This window comes from Pongo abelii, chromosome 22 (assembly GCF_028885655.2).
Source record: "Pongo abelii isolate AG06213 chromosome 22, NHGRI_mPonAbe1-v2.0_pri, whole genome shotgun sequence".
Classification (NCBI taxonomy): domain Eukaryota; kingdom Metazoa; phylum Chordata; class Mammalia; order Primates; family Hominidae; genus Pongo; species Pongo abelii.
Genome location: NC_072007.2, coordinates 52730580 through 52744881, shown reverse-complemented (window position 1 = coordinate 52744881; position 14302 = coordinate 52730580). Strand labels below are relative to the sequence as shown.

Genomic DNA, 14302 nt, shown 5'->3' with positions numbered 1-14302 from the left:
GCCAGTTTCCTGTTTGCTGGCAGATGACAGGAGATTCCTGGTTCAAAGATAAATGACTTTATTACTCATGCTACAGCAAGCAGCATGAAGAAAGGTTACTTGTGTTGGTTCTGTTTGCCTCCAAGACCCCCAAGGGACTGGGACCAGGAATGGGCTCAGATGGGTGCCTGCACACACAGTGGGTTGCCTTATTGGAGAGAAGCCCTGGACTTAGGGATCCAAGTGTTTTATAAGGGACAGTGAGCTTGCCTGCTCTTTGCTTCAGAGGGAGACACTTTATCCACTTTCCAAGACTATTTGCCGCCCAAACATCCTTGGAGAGATAGTCTGGAAGAAAGAACTGTTTTAATTGCCTCCTACACATTTCGTTGGTGAGGGGGGGATTTCACCCTAGGATGATGGGATGACTGAACACACCACCCCCAACACCACATAGGTGAGAACAATAGCAGTTTGTGAGACCCATATCCTTATAGCTCAGGGGCTGAGGACACTGTGCCATGTGGAGCCACACAGAGGTGGCATTCAGGAGCAGAGTGAATAAGCAAAGGCTGCGGCAAGCAGGCTTTGTAGTATCAAGAGGGTGTAGTGGCCAGTGGTTCCCCCAGGAGGATGCAATTGGCTTGTTTAAATAATTCTGTGGGCTGGCAAAAAACTGAAATCTGCTACTCACGGCTAAGCAAGCACGGTGCCTGATCCCTTGATAGGGAGGGTTGTTTGGCTAGGGGACCTTATCCATGGGAGTAGACACGGAAGGGGAACTTCAGTGAGGCTGCTTGAGGCCCTCTCTGTTTCACCAGATGTCAAGGCAGCACTTAATATTGTGCCTTAAGTTTAGGTCTTATGCTATAAGGATAGTTAGTTTCTTATTCACAGGATGTGCAGAAATGTGAGAAATTTATGGAGAACTGTCTCCCAACAACCAGTACACTAAATATCTTATTTTCAGGACAAGATTATAGAGGGAGGAAAAAGGATTAAGTCTCATTTCTGTAATATTTTCTTAAGAAAAATAGAATACAAATATTTCCCTCCATTGTTATTTTTAAATTTTATTTTTAGACAGCTTAAGACTATAATATAGGGGTATGTGCAACCTCTCCTGAGTTCAAGCGATTCTTCTGCTTCAGCCTCCTAAGTAGCTGGGATTGCAAGCATGAGCTACCATGCCTGACTAAGTATTGTATTTTTAGTAGAGATGGAATTTCACCATGTGGGCCAGGCTGTTCCTGACCTCAGGTGATCTGCCCACCTAGGCCTCTCTAAGTGCTGGGATTATAGGCGTGCACCACTGCACCCAGCCTGGATTTTTTTAAAGGGCTAGATAGTAAATATTGTAGGTTTTGGGGGCCTTACAGTCTTTGTCACAATGAATCAACTCTGCAATTGTTTTGAAAGCATATTTTCAGAGTGTAGAACTTTTCCCTAGCACTTACACATGTTATCCCACTGTCTTCTGGTTTGCATTATCAGATAAAAAGAAATACTTGATCAAGAATGAGCGTTGAGTAAATAATACTGTGTTATCAGTCATTATTGTTATTATGTTCTCCTCCATGCTGTATGTATTTGTCTTAGCCCATTTTCTGTTGCTAAGTTGAAACTGGTCATTTATAAGAAATGAACTTCATCTCTTACAGTTCTGGAGACTGGGATGTCCAAGGTTGAGGGGTTGTGTCTCTTGAGTGCCTTCTTGCTAGTGGGGACTCTCAGATGTGTCCCAAGGCAGCCCAGGGTATTCCATGTCGAGGGCACTGAGTGTGTTAATGTGCTAGCTCAGGTCTCTCTTCTTATAAAGCCACCAGGTCCCCTTCCACAATAACCCATGAATCCATCATCCATTCATGAATGGATTAATTCATTCATGAGAGCAGAGCTCTCATGATCCAATCACCTGTTAAAGGCCCCACCTCTCAATACGGCCACACTGGGGATTAAGTTTCAACATGAGTTTGGAGGGACATTCAAACCATGGAAGTCTTTTCCTCCAGCTGCTTTAAGAATTTTTTAAATCACTGGATTTTCAACAGACGAATAATGCTGTGCCTTGATGTGATTTTTTTGGTATTTATCTTCCTTGAAGTTCTTTGAGCCTCTAAGATTTGTAGGTTTATACTTTTCATCAACTTCAGAAAAATCTAATGAATATTTACTCAATACTCATTCTTGATCAAGTATTTCTTTAAAAGATTTTTTTCTCTCCTCTCCTACTGGTACATCAATTATATATATGTTAGATTGCTTGACATTGTCTCACCGGTCATTGGAATCTTGTTTATTTGTTTAGCCCTTTTTCACTTTATGCTCTAGTTTGCATAGTTTATCTCACACTGGCTTCACTTCAAGTAAACTGACCATTCCTCTGCAGCATCTAATAGTATCTAATCTAAAACCCATACAGTGTATTTTTCATTTCAGATGTTGTATTTTTTATTTCTAAAATTTGTACCTGGTTAATTTTTAGTTTCCATTTATCTACTGAGATTCCTTTTTGTTCCTTTATTATATTATGTTTTTCTTTCAATCTTTGAACATTTTATGCCATGTCTAAGTCTGTTTTTGTTCACTGATTTTTCTAATGATTATGGGCCATATTTCCTAGTTCTCTCCACACACCTAGTAACTTCTGATTTTCTGTTAGAGACATTAGGGATGTTATGTTGTGTATTTAGGTTTTACTGTCTTCATTAGTAAAGTGTTGAAAGCTTTGCTCTCTCAGGTAGTGTTATCGGTTGAATTATTTCCCCCAAATTCACATATGAAGCCTTAAATTCCATTACCTAAGAATGTGACTACATTTGGAGACAGTGTCTTAAAAGGTGTAATCAACTTAAAATGAGGCTCTTAGGGTGGGCCCTGGTTCAATCTGACTGGTGTCCTTATAAGAAGAGAGACGCCAGGGATGTGCGTGCACAGAGGAAAGACCACGTGAGACATGGGAAAAAACAGTCATCTGCAAGCAGAAAGAGGCCTCAGTAGAAACCAGATGTGCTAACACCCTGTCTTGGACTTCTGGGCACCAGAATTGTGAGAAAGTGCACTTCTGTTGGTTAAGTTACACAATGTGTAGTATTTTGTTACAGCAACCTGAGTGAACTAATACAAGCAGTTAATTTACTTGTAGGTTAACTTGATTCTTGCAAGACTTGTTTTAAAGTTTGTTTGAATGGATTTTGAGTAGTTTTCCTCTAGAAAAATCAGCTTCTTTTTACGGCATGGCCTTTATTGAATGCTTGAAGTGGTCAACACCTCTGGCTGCTCAGAGCTCAAATGCTTTCCAGCCCCAAGAACCCTACACTAGTTGTTCAGTTCAGCCTCTCCAGTGATTGTTCTGTCCCCAGGGGCTATTTAGCCTGGCCTTGTGGGCATGAACAGCATAGTATTTGATGAAAAGCTCAAAGGACACACTTTTATATTTCTGGAGCTCCCTTCTCTTACCTTGATAACCCACCTGCCTCAGAAGCTTCCAGTTCCAGCCTCTGTCTCCTCAGCCCGATGGGACTTCAGTGCTATTTGGGTTCCCCTCCCTGTGCTGTAGTCTGGAGAGCATCTCCAGGAAACCAAGGCAGCCGTGGGACTCCCCCTATTGTTTCCCTTCTCTCAGGGATCGCTGTCTGTCACTGCCTGCTGCTCAGCATCTGCAGACAGTTACTCATGTAGTTTTAGAGTTACTCACGGTGGGAGGCTAGCCTGGTACCAGTGACTCCATAGTCAAAAGCAGAAGTCCACATGGGTGATAGCTGAGGTGGTTCCCATTTGTTGACTTTCTATGTGAACTGGTGGAAAGTATCATCCCCAAAGTGTGCAAAATGGAAGTGAGCAGGGGTGGAGAAGGATAGACAGAAAGAAGGAGGGCGCCAGCCCTGAGTGCCTGGATGGCACTGAGATCAGGCGTTGAGAGTGGCAACAATCCAAGGTAGGTGTTGGCCACACTGGGCAGATGGCGTAGGCACAGAGACAGTGCGAAACAGCAGTGAGGAAGACAGTGGGTGAAGTGAGCACCGTGGAAATCAGGCTGGAGAAGCAGGAAGGAAGGATAGACAGGAGGGGGCTCACAGTGGGATAGGGGATTGGAGGGCTTTAGGATTCAGACAAAGGGAGAATGTTAGGAACTTAGGACATCCTGGGCAGAAAGGACATTTGCATACCCTCTTTCAGAGGTGGAGCTCAAGTTCTGAGTGTGGTCATGGGAGGGTGGCAGAAGTGGCAGAAGTGAAGTGGAGATGGAAGTTCCTAGAGATGAGGAAAAATAAAATCTGAGCGACTGGGAATTTGGATGAAACATCCACCGCCATGTTGAAGATGCCTGGGATGTGACCAAGTCTTAGCCTGACAAGGAACACAGTGAACTCAGTGCTGAAATTCTTAACGAAAGGGACAGGCTGCACAAAGGTCGGTAGATGACAGCAAGGCAGGGAATCCGGACATGGCGCCCTTCCCAGCCTGCATCTCCAAGGAGGATGGTTTTTGCATGAGGGTGAAGACTTGGGGCTCAAAGTCAATGTCCAGCCCCCAAGTCTGAGCCCATGTGATGGGGATGTGGCCACCAAGTACAGTTGTGGAAGTTGTGAACAGCTTCACTTTAAACTAGCGATGCCACTCTATTGCAGACGTCCCATCTCTTGTAATGGTTTCCCAACTCTGTGGGCACTCAGTGTCCCTGCGTGGGGGCCTGAGCAGGATTCCAGGGAAGCATCCCTAGGACAACACAGGCTTCCGCCAGGGCCAGGAGAGTGCGAGAGGCTGAGAAGTGGTCTCTTTTGCAGGGGTCAGGTGGTTGCAGCAGGAATCCTGAAGGGGCTGCAGTGAGCAGTGGGAAGTCAAGTTGATGGGGAGGAAGCAGAGGAGAGGTGGGTGGGAATATGAGAGAAAACAATGACTCAGGCACTTATGTCATGATGGTGACTAAAGTGACAGGGATGTAGAACAAGGAAACTGACCTTGCCAGAGTTTTCATGGATTGAGTCCCTGTAGTTGCCCAGTGGTGAACAGTCAGCAGCGAGCCTGGAGGCACTTGACCCTGGAGTCCCGTGCCCTGAGGAGCCCTGGAGGATGGAGCCTGGAGGATGGGGGCCTGGAGGATGAGGATCTGGAGGACGAGGGTCTGGAAGAACAGGGGCCTGGAGGATGAAGGCCTGGAGGACGAGGGCCTGGAGGACAGGGGCCTGAAAGATGGGGGCCTGGAGGATGGGGCCTGGAGGACGGGGGCCTGGAGGATGGGGGCCTGGAGGACGGGGGCCTGGAGGATGGAGTCTGGAGGATGATGGCCTGGAGGATGGAGGCCTGGAGGATGAAGCCTGGAGGATGGAGCCTGGAGGATGAGGGCCTAGAGGATGGGGGCCTGGAGGACAGGGGCCTAGAGGATGGAAGCCTCGAGAATGGGGGCCTGGAGGACGGAGCCCGGGGGACGAGGGCCTGGAGGATGGAGCCTGGAGGATGGGGGCCTGGAGTATGGGGCCTGCTCTCCAGACCCTGAGGACAGCCTTGTGGTGGACCAAGGATTTTGGGTTTCCTGCGTCTCTGGGCCCCTGACTGCTCAACCATCAAAAACAGACTGGCAACCCCCTGTCATTTCCCTGGAGTGGGGAACTTTGGGTCCCCTCTGTCCTTCCCACCACACCTTCCCCTCTTTCTTTCCGGGTGTCTACTCTCTGGCTTCTGTCTTCTCTGTCCGGTCCACAGACTCCTTCTCCAGGACATCCTACTCCAGGAAGGCCATGGGCTGGGTCCCAGGTGCCATCTTTTAGAAGATGTAGAGCATTCCCATGGAACAAAAATAACCAATTTCAGGGGTTGGCTGAAAATGAACTTATTAAAACCTGACTGTCACAGGCTGCTCCGCTGACCCTGTCAGCCTCATCTCCAGGGAGAGCAGCCCCTCCTGCTGAAGATGGGACAAAGGGCATCGTGCTGTGGTTGGGGAGGCTCTAACCACAGCCCTGGGAGCAGTCTCTTACCTCCTCTGAGATGCTTCCCTTCCTCAGGGAGGGATCTTTTCCATGCTATCTGCTGGCCTGTTCATTTTCCCCAGTAAACTTGGCCCTAATATTTTCTAAATTCCTGTGGTCCCTGCCCACTCTATCAATAGAAATGCATGGCTTATCCCTTCCTGGGTGTGACCCTGTGTATGCCCAGCCCCAGACCTGCACGTGGCCAGTTTTCCACGCTGGCAGCCTGGCACGACCCCACTCCCTGGCCACGGCAGGAGGAGGTCTCGCTGAGCAGGGAGAGAGTCACCCTGGCCCGGAAGCCTCGCCTGCACAGGGCACAGCTGCCACTTGCCTCCTCTTCGCCTCCACGGTGGAAGGGCTGGGGCCACAGAGCAGAGAAGAAAGGTTATCAAAGGGCTGGAGCCACAGGGCAGAGAAGAAAGGTTATCTGTGCTTGTTGGACAAACAGAGAGGAGATTATAAAACATACCCGGCAGTGGGCACCATGCATTCTGCAAGCCACCCTGGGGTGCAGCTGAGCTGGACATGGGACCGCGAGACGCCCAGCTCCTGGCAGCACTCCTCGTCTTGGGGCTATGTGCCCTGGCGGGGGGTGAGAAACCCTGTAAGTGAAGGAGAGGGTCTTTTTATGTGCTTTCTTTATTTCTCTTAAAGAAAAAAAAAAGCACAACCATAAATTAACTTGAGAGGGGAAATACTATAAAGGCATCTGGCAATGTGTGTTGTTCACATGGGATTTGCCGCTACTCAGGAGGGTGGCTCCAAGAAGGGCCTCCCTCCTAGGGAAAGGCTGAGTGACGGCAGGTGTCAGCGGGCCCCGTGTCGGGCCAGGAGGGCATTCCCACCAAGGGTCCTTGGAGTCCCAGAGCACTCACCTGTCAACTGGATCTTGGCCTTGGGTCCATCTGTTCATTCTCCTCTAGAAGGGTTTTGTTTTTGTTTTTTTTCCGAGACAGAATCTGGCTCTGCCACCCAGGCAGGAGTACAGTGGTGTGATCTTGGCTCACTGCAACCTCTGCCTCCTGGGCTCAAGTGATAATCCCACCTCAGCCTCCTGAGTAGCTGAAACCACAGGTGTGGACCATCATGCCCGGCCAATTTTTTTTGTATTGTTTGTAGAGATGGGGTTTCAACATGTTGCCCAGGATGGTCTTGAACTCCTGAGCTCAAGCAATCTGCCTTCCTTGGCTTCCTAAAGTGCTTCCTAAAGTGCTGGGATTATATGAGCCACCATGCCTGGCTTTTTGTTTTTCCTTTTAAACTAATATAACAATTTCAGCAAAGCCCTGTCAGTTTCTCAGGAGGAAACTGCATTGCTTAAATATGGGCAAGATAAGACTTTGTGTTTCTCTATGTGGCAGCAAGACAGTAGAGGCATCCCCTAAAACCTCTGAGAGAAGGAGCAGTGTGGTCTGGGGTACCAGGGCGGGGCCAACTGAGAATCTTTCCACAGCCCCCTGCCAGTGCTCCAGGCTGAGCCCCCATAACAGGACGAACTGCGGCTTCCCTGGAATCACCAGCGACCAGTGTTTTGACAATGGATGCTGTTTCGACTCCAGTGTCACTGGGGTCCCCTGGTGTTTCCACCCCCTCCCAAAGCAAGGTAATCTTCCAGGGAATCTTCCTGGGCCAGCAACTGGCAACCCAGGACCCAGCTTCACAGGCGGAGCCCAGAGCAGGGGCTGGAGGAGGCCCAGTTGCTAGTCTAGGGTTAGCCTGGGTGGGTTAGTCTCGAGCTAGCCCCAGTTGGTTAGTCTGGGGCTAGCCCCGGTTGGTTAGCCTGGGGCTAGCCCAGGTTGGTTAGTCTGGAGCTAGCCCAGGTTGGTTAGTCTGGGGCTAGTCCAGGTTGGTTAGTCTAGGGCTAGTGTAGGCTAGTTAGTCTAGGTCTAGCCCAGGTTGGTTAGTTTGGAGCTAGCGCAGGTTGATTAGTCTGGGGCTAGTAGCCCAGGTTGGTTAGTCTGGAGCTAGCCCAGGTTGGTTAGTCTAGGGCTAGAGTAGGCTGGTTAGTCTGGGGCTAGCCCAGGTTGGTTAGTCTGGAGCTAGCCCAGGTTGGTTAGTCTGGGGCTAGTAGCCCAGGTTGGTTAGTCTGGGGCTAGCCCAGGTTGGTTAGTCTAGGGCTAGTGTAGGCTAGTTAGTCTAGGGCTAGCCCAGGTTGGTTAGTTTGGAGCTAGCGCAGGTTGATTAGTCTGGGGCTAGTAGCCCAGGTTGGTTAGTCTGGGGCTAGCCCAGGTTGGTAGTGTGGAGCTAGCCCAGGTTGTTTAGCCTGGAGCTAGCCCAGGTTGGTTAGTCTGGGACTAGCCTGGACTGCTAGTCTAGAGGTAGCCTAGAGGACTCCTAGTCTAGAGGTAGTCTAGGACTAGCCCAAGTTGGTTAGTCTGGGGCTAGCCCAGGTTGGTTAGTCTGGGGCTAGCCCAGGTTGGTTAGTCTTGGACTAGCCTGGACTGCTAGTCTAGAGGTAGCCCAGGTTGGTTAGTCTGGTACTAGCCTGGACTGTTAGTCTAGAGGTAGCCCAGGTTGGTTAGGTTGTTTAGTCTGGAACTAGTCTGGACTGTTAGTCTAGAGGTAGCCCAGGTTGGTTAGTCTGGGTCTAGTCTGGACTGTTAGTCTAGAGGTAGCCCAGGTTGGTTAGTCTGGAGCCAGCCTGGACTGTTAGTCTAGAGGTAGCCCAGGTTGGTTAGTCTGGGGCCAGCCTGGACTGTTAGTCTAGAGGCAACCCCGGTCAGCCAACAGTGAGATGAAAATTTCCCACCTACCCTGTTTCTACACCGTTAGTTCTTTCAACAGACGTGTGTGTGTGGAGCCATCAGTTTTACTTTAGTTGAGAAAAAATATATACATATATAGTAGGTCTCCTCTAGTTTTTGAAGTGTGACTTCTGAAGAAGCTTCCATGGGGAAATGAAGGTATTTAATAGGACAGTAGTAACATAATGGCTGACAGACCTCAAATGTTAGGGAAGGAAGTGAAGCCTTCTACGGTTCTTTGGGAGTGAGTTTTATGTCAGTGCACGGGATCAGGACCCAAGTCGTAACACCGACAAGTGCTCAAAGGAAGGTTGTGTGTGTGTCGTGCACCTGTGTGTGTGGAACCGGGCACGTCCTCTGGAGAAGGGCGATTCTTCCCCAAGATTGTTGCTGGGAGGCTTGCTGGGTCCCGCAGGGAAACCAGGCAGATGGTGGATTGTTCACGAGCGCCCACTGAATGGCAGTGCCTTTGGGTATCAATACCATGTCCAAACGCTTTCCATCTTACCAAGGTGCCCACAAACCTTTTCTCATCTTGGCCTGGGGGACCACCCCATTTACTGAGAACACTGAGTCCCGAGAGGCAAAATGATTTCCCCAAGGCGGGGGACTCCAGAGCTTCTGACTGTGACCACCCCACATGGGCCCCACGTTCGCGGAGGACAGGCCAGCCAAGCGTCGCTGGGGCCGACACTTTCACAGTCCCCGGGGGAGGCGGTCCTAGGGGCCGACACTTGCACAGTCCAAGAGGGAGGCTGTCCCGGGGGATGCTGCCCCCGGCAGCACCTCATGATCCATGGAGGCTGCAAATCAGCGCTGCTCTCAGAGGAGGAAGGGGTGGAGCTTTCCAGGGCACAGCAGGCCTGACTGGGTCTCGGTGTTGTGCCTGTCCCATGGCAGAGTCGGATCAGTGTGTCATGGAGGTCTCAGACCGAAGAAACTGTGGCTACCCGGGCATCAGCCCCGAGGAATGCGCCTCTCGGAAGTGCTGCTTCTCCAACTTCATCTTTGAAGTGCCCTGGTGCTTCTTCCCGAAGTCTGTGGAAGGTAACGTTGCTGTGGGACTCGCTGTCTGGTTCCCGGACACCATGATTCCTCCTCTGTCCGTAGAGGTGGGGTGCAGGGAGGGGAGCTGCCTCGCAGCCTCAATGCCGTCGAGGCCAGGGCCCCTGCCTCCTATGGGATTCTGAAGGCAATTCCAGAATGTGCTTGGCAAAGACAGCGTCTTTTCAATAAGTTTATGGCCTCCAGCATTGCCACTGCGTCATCTGTGATGGTTCTAGAAACGGCAGCTCACCCCTGTCGCCTCCCCAGGTGTTGCAACATTCAGAGGCGTTGCCTATTTTATTGCAAACCGATCTGCATTTGGAGGTTACTGAGTGTCTTGCGCTGTGCTGGGTACCAGAGAGGGCCCAACTCAAGCAGACGTGGCCCCTTCTCCCGTGGCTTCCCGTTCTCCCCCACATGACCCTGAATGACAAACGTCGTCCACAACGTCCTGCTCCGGGCAGTCCTGGGAGGGTCCCGCCGGCAGGGGTGAACGGGTCCACTTCTCCCACCCGCTTAGTGACAGTGTGTTCCTGACTCAGAATATGGCAAGGTAAAAAAAGACCAAGCAGATCCAGGAAAATGGGGAAAGAGCTGCTGGTCCTTGAAGGATGCCTTTTCTTTTCCTTTTGTTAGGATATCAAAGCACTCCAAAGAGCAAAATATTTCATGTTCAGGATTTTCCGAGTGATTTTTTTATGTGACCTAAAGGTCCACCTAGAAAATGTTCACTTGTCTGGGGAGAATGTGCCCCACAAAGGAAACTCTAGCCTGGGGTGGGAGGGTTTGGTCCCTTTACACCCCCTCCCCAGGAAAGGGGCTCCTTCTTCAGTAGGAAGCTTCTGGGCAAAGTGACGTGCGCCCACCCTAGCTTCGCAGCCTAGGTGCCCCCATTTCTGGGGTTCCCTTACCAACCGTCTTGCATTTAAATTTCTAGACTGCCATTACTAAGAGAGGCTGGTTCCAGAGGATGCATCTGGCTCACCGGGTGTTCCGAAACCAAAGAAGAAACTTCGCCTTCTTATCAGCTTCATATTTCATGAAATCCTGGGTTTTCTTAATCATCTTTTCATCATTTTCAATGGTTTAACATATAATTTCTTTAAATAAAACCCTTAAAATCTGCTAAATTTCTTTTTGGTTTCATTAACACAGAGGTGGTGATGGTGGTGTGCATGTGTGCACACGTGTGTACCCATGTATGGGTGTGTGTATACGTGAATGTGCATATGTGTGAGTGTATATGCAGGTTTTTTTTTGTTTGTTTTGAGACAGAGTCTTGCTCTGTCACCCAGGCTAGAGTGCAACGGTGCAATCTTGGCTCACTGCAACCTCCTCCTCCCAGGTTCAAGCTATCCTCCTGCCTCAGCCTCCTGAGTAGCTGGGATTACAGGTGCCCACCATCACACTGGCTAATTTTTGTGTTTTTAGTAGAGATGGGGTTTCACCATATTGGCCAGGCTGGTCTCGAACTCCTGACATCAAGTGATCCACCCAAAGTGCTGGGATTACAGGCGTGAGCCACCACGCCTGGCAGTTTTAATGTCCCTTCCATTTTTCTAAGAGAAAAATTCATCAAATACATTCAGGTTTCTCTAAAAGCAATAAAAAAGTATTGCATGTAAGAACATTTCAGAATTCACAATCACTTTGTAACTTCCATTCTCAGTCCTTTTTATAAAAACTCAAATGACCAGCCCTGAAAACCTCTTGGAGTGATACGTGACTTCAGATTGCAATTGCAAAATCCTTTCTCTTTGACCAAATGCATCGCAGACCCCTTGATTTTGAGATGAGTGTGAGGCAGCCGGTCGTCTCCTATTTCTAAGGCAAGCAGGGAGGGGCCTTGACCAGGTAGGCCAAAAATTCTCTCCCAACTCTTTGCTTCTGTGTTTTCTGGCCTCTGCCTGAGGGTAGCTTTGGTAATCTGCTAACATTTGAGGATATTCAAGGGAGGAAGTTGACAGCATTTCATTAAGGCAATGCCGGCCGTGGGGAGATCATTGTGTGAAAGATTCTTATTTATTCATTATTATTATTATTATTGTACCAATTGACAGGGTACATGTGCAATTTTGTTACATGTGTAGTTTGCATAGTAGTCAAGTCAGAGCTTTTAGGGTGTCCACCACCTGAATCACGTACACTGTACCCATTAACTAACTTCTCATCATCCACCCCCTACCCCCGTCAGTCATCCACATGTCCATTGCCCGCCATTCCTCTCTATGTGCGCGTGGACACATTTTTAGCATCCACTTACGAGTGAGAACAGGTGATATTTGACTTTCTGTGTCTAGTTCGTTTCACTTAAGATAATGACCTCCAGTTCCATCCATGTTGCTGCAACAGACATGATTTAATTCTTTTTATGGCTGAATATTATTTCATTGTGTATACATACCACTTTTTAAATCCATTTACCTGTTGATGGACACTTAGGTTGATTCCATATCTTTGCTATTGTGAATAGTGCTGCGATAAATGTACAAGTACAGGTATCTTTTTGATAGAATGATTTCATTTCCTTTGGATAGATACTCGGTGGGGATTGCTACATTGAATAGTAGCTCTATGTTTAGTTGAAAGATTCTTTTGTGTCTCCTTTAAGAGGTCCTGGTGTCATTCAGCTCAGTGGTGGGAGTGCAGATTGGATGACATTAGACCAGCATTTCTGTTGCTTCCCCCAACATCCCTCTCCTACCCCAAGCCAATTGGCTTAGCAAATGTGTCACCCAATAGCCCACTCCTGTCACCCCAGAAAATCCAAGGCCTCTGCCCTCCAGGGTGGGGTGGGGCCAGTGCCACTAGCTTCCTATTGGAAGATGAGAGTATTAGGAAGTGCTTCTTCAAGGAATGGATGTGGCCTTACATCAACTCTCGGGATGCCTGCTTTGGGGAGCAGGCCACATGCTGCCTTGGGTCTCAGCTGTGTCTCAGTCTTACTTACAACATATCATCAGCTCAACGAACAGTGGCCCTTGTTAGCAACACGGGGTCTCAGAAACACTCAAGATAATCAGGTGGCGGAGATGGATGCTGGTGTTTGTGAATTTATTCTTCCCAGACTGCCATGTCCTCTCTCGTTTGTCCCCCGCCCAGTACACTTAGTTTATGGGTTCCAGGGTCAGCCAGCCCTGGCCACACTGGTGGCAAGGCCAAAGCAGGCCAGTGGATTCCTGGAAAGGGTGGTTGGCATGCTCTCCAGGGGCATGTGAATTATCTGTGCCTCCCAGGTGAAGAGTGTGGAGGTTCTGCTCCCGGAGTTGGCACTGGGGCCTTCTTGGGTACCGGATGAGGTGAAAGCTTCTGGTTTCATGCCTTTTCAGGCAGTTTCTGGTCTGCAGACTTTTGTTCTCAGGCAGTTGTCTGCAGGCCACTTGGCACGAGGCTCTGGGTGCAGCAACGTCTTTAATATGTGGGCACTTGTGTTTCCCATGGTGTCTTTCCGGGAACTTTCTTCTCATGCTGGCACTCCAATCCCATTTCCTCCTTCAGAAATTCTCTGATGCATGAAGGCCCCATTTTCTGAGCCAGTTCCTACGTTGCCCTTTGGATCCTTGAGCAGGGATTCTGAAGCAACTTCCGTTGTGTTTGCCACAGGCTTGGGCTTGGGGGTCCGTGGGCCATTCTGATCCGTTACTAATAGTACAGCTCCCGCCGGCTCCAGCACCATGAGTGAGTTAATTAACCATGTGACACCTCAAGATAGTTCAGAGTGGGTCACCCCCTTCCTCCTCCTTTGGGGGGGAAGCAACAGCTGGGGACATTTGAACCCACCCCTTGAGTAAAACAAGGCTTTCTTTTCCCTTCGCCCTCTTTTCCATTTTCTCCCCCAATCATTGCCTCCCTTCCCCTTCCTCTTGGGGTTTCCGGCTGCTTCTCGTCTCCTCTGCTTGCCCCTGGTTCCCTTCCCTTCCGTTCCCTCTCCCTGCAGAGGCTCCAATAATCCCCATCCAGTGCAGGCAGGGACCTCATGGATGGCAGAGCCGGTGAGGCTTAGCGGGAGGGCCCAGTGGCCATCGACCTAACCAGGACAGCCACTGTGGCGCTCGAGTCAACTGCCTGCCCTCCCGGCTCCCTGCGCTCCTCCAGGTCCCTGCCTGGCTGGTCCAGGTAACAGAGATGCCTTGAAAAGCAATTATAGGAGACGGGGTCGGTCAGCTCGCTGGGGGTGGGAACAGCAGGAGCTGTCACCATGTGTGCAGGTTGATGGCCCACGCGGGTCACCGTGGGGAGGTTTTTAAAAATCTCTCAGATTCTCAGGCTTTCTGTTTGTAAAATATGAGTAATGATTACTTCCCTAGCAGGGTTCTGGTGAGAATTAAAAATAATGTTTGTGGCTGGGCATGGTGGCTCAGGCCTGTAATCCCAGCACTTTGGGAAGCCCAGAGAGGAGGATTGCTTGAGCCCAGGAGTTCAAGACCAGCCTAGGCAACATGCTGAGACCCCATCTCTACAAAAAACACAAAAAATAGCTGGGCACACCTTTAGTCCCAGCTACTCAGGAGGCTGAGGTGGGAGGATTACTTGAACCCGGGGAAGTGAAGGCTGCAGTGA

At 49.6% G+C, this 14302-nt stretch overlaps 1 protein-coding gene across 1 annotated transcript; it reads left to right on the top strand.

Moving 5' to 3' along the window:
- Positions 1–6439: 6439 nt before the first annotated feature.
- On the top strand, positions 6440–10872 carry TFF2 (trefoil factor 2). Its single transcript, XM_003779446.3, has 4 exons — positions 6440–6555; positions 7405–7554; positions 9596–9742; positions 10680–10872. Exons 1-4 carry the CDS (start codon positions 6477–6479, stop codon positions 10691–10693), a joined length of 390 nt encoding a protein of 129 aa, XP_003779494.1. The 5' UTR covers positions 6440–6476; the 3' UTR covers positions 10694–10872.
- Positions 10873–14302: the final 3430 nt, after the last annotated feature.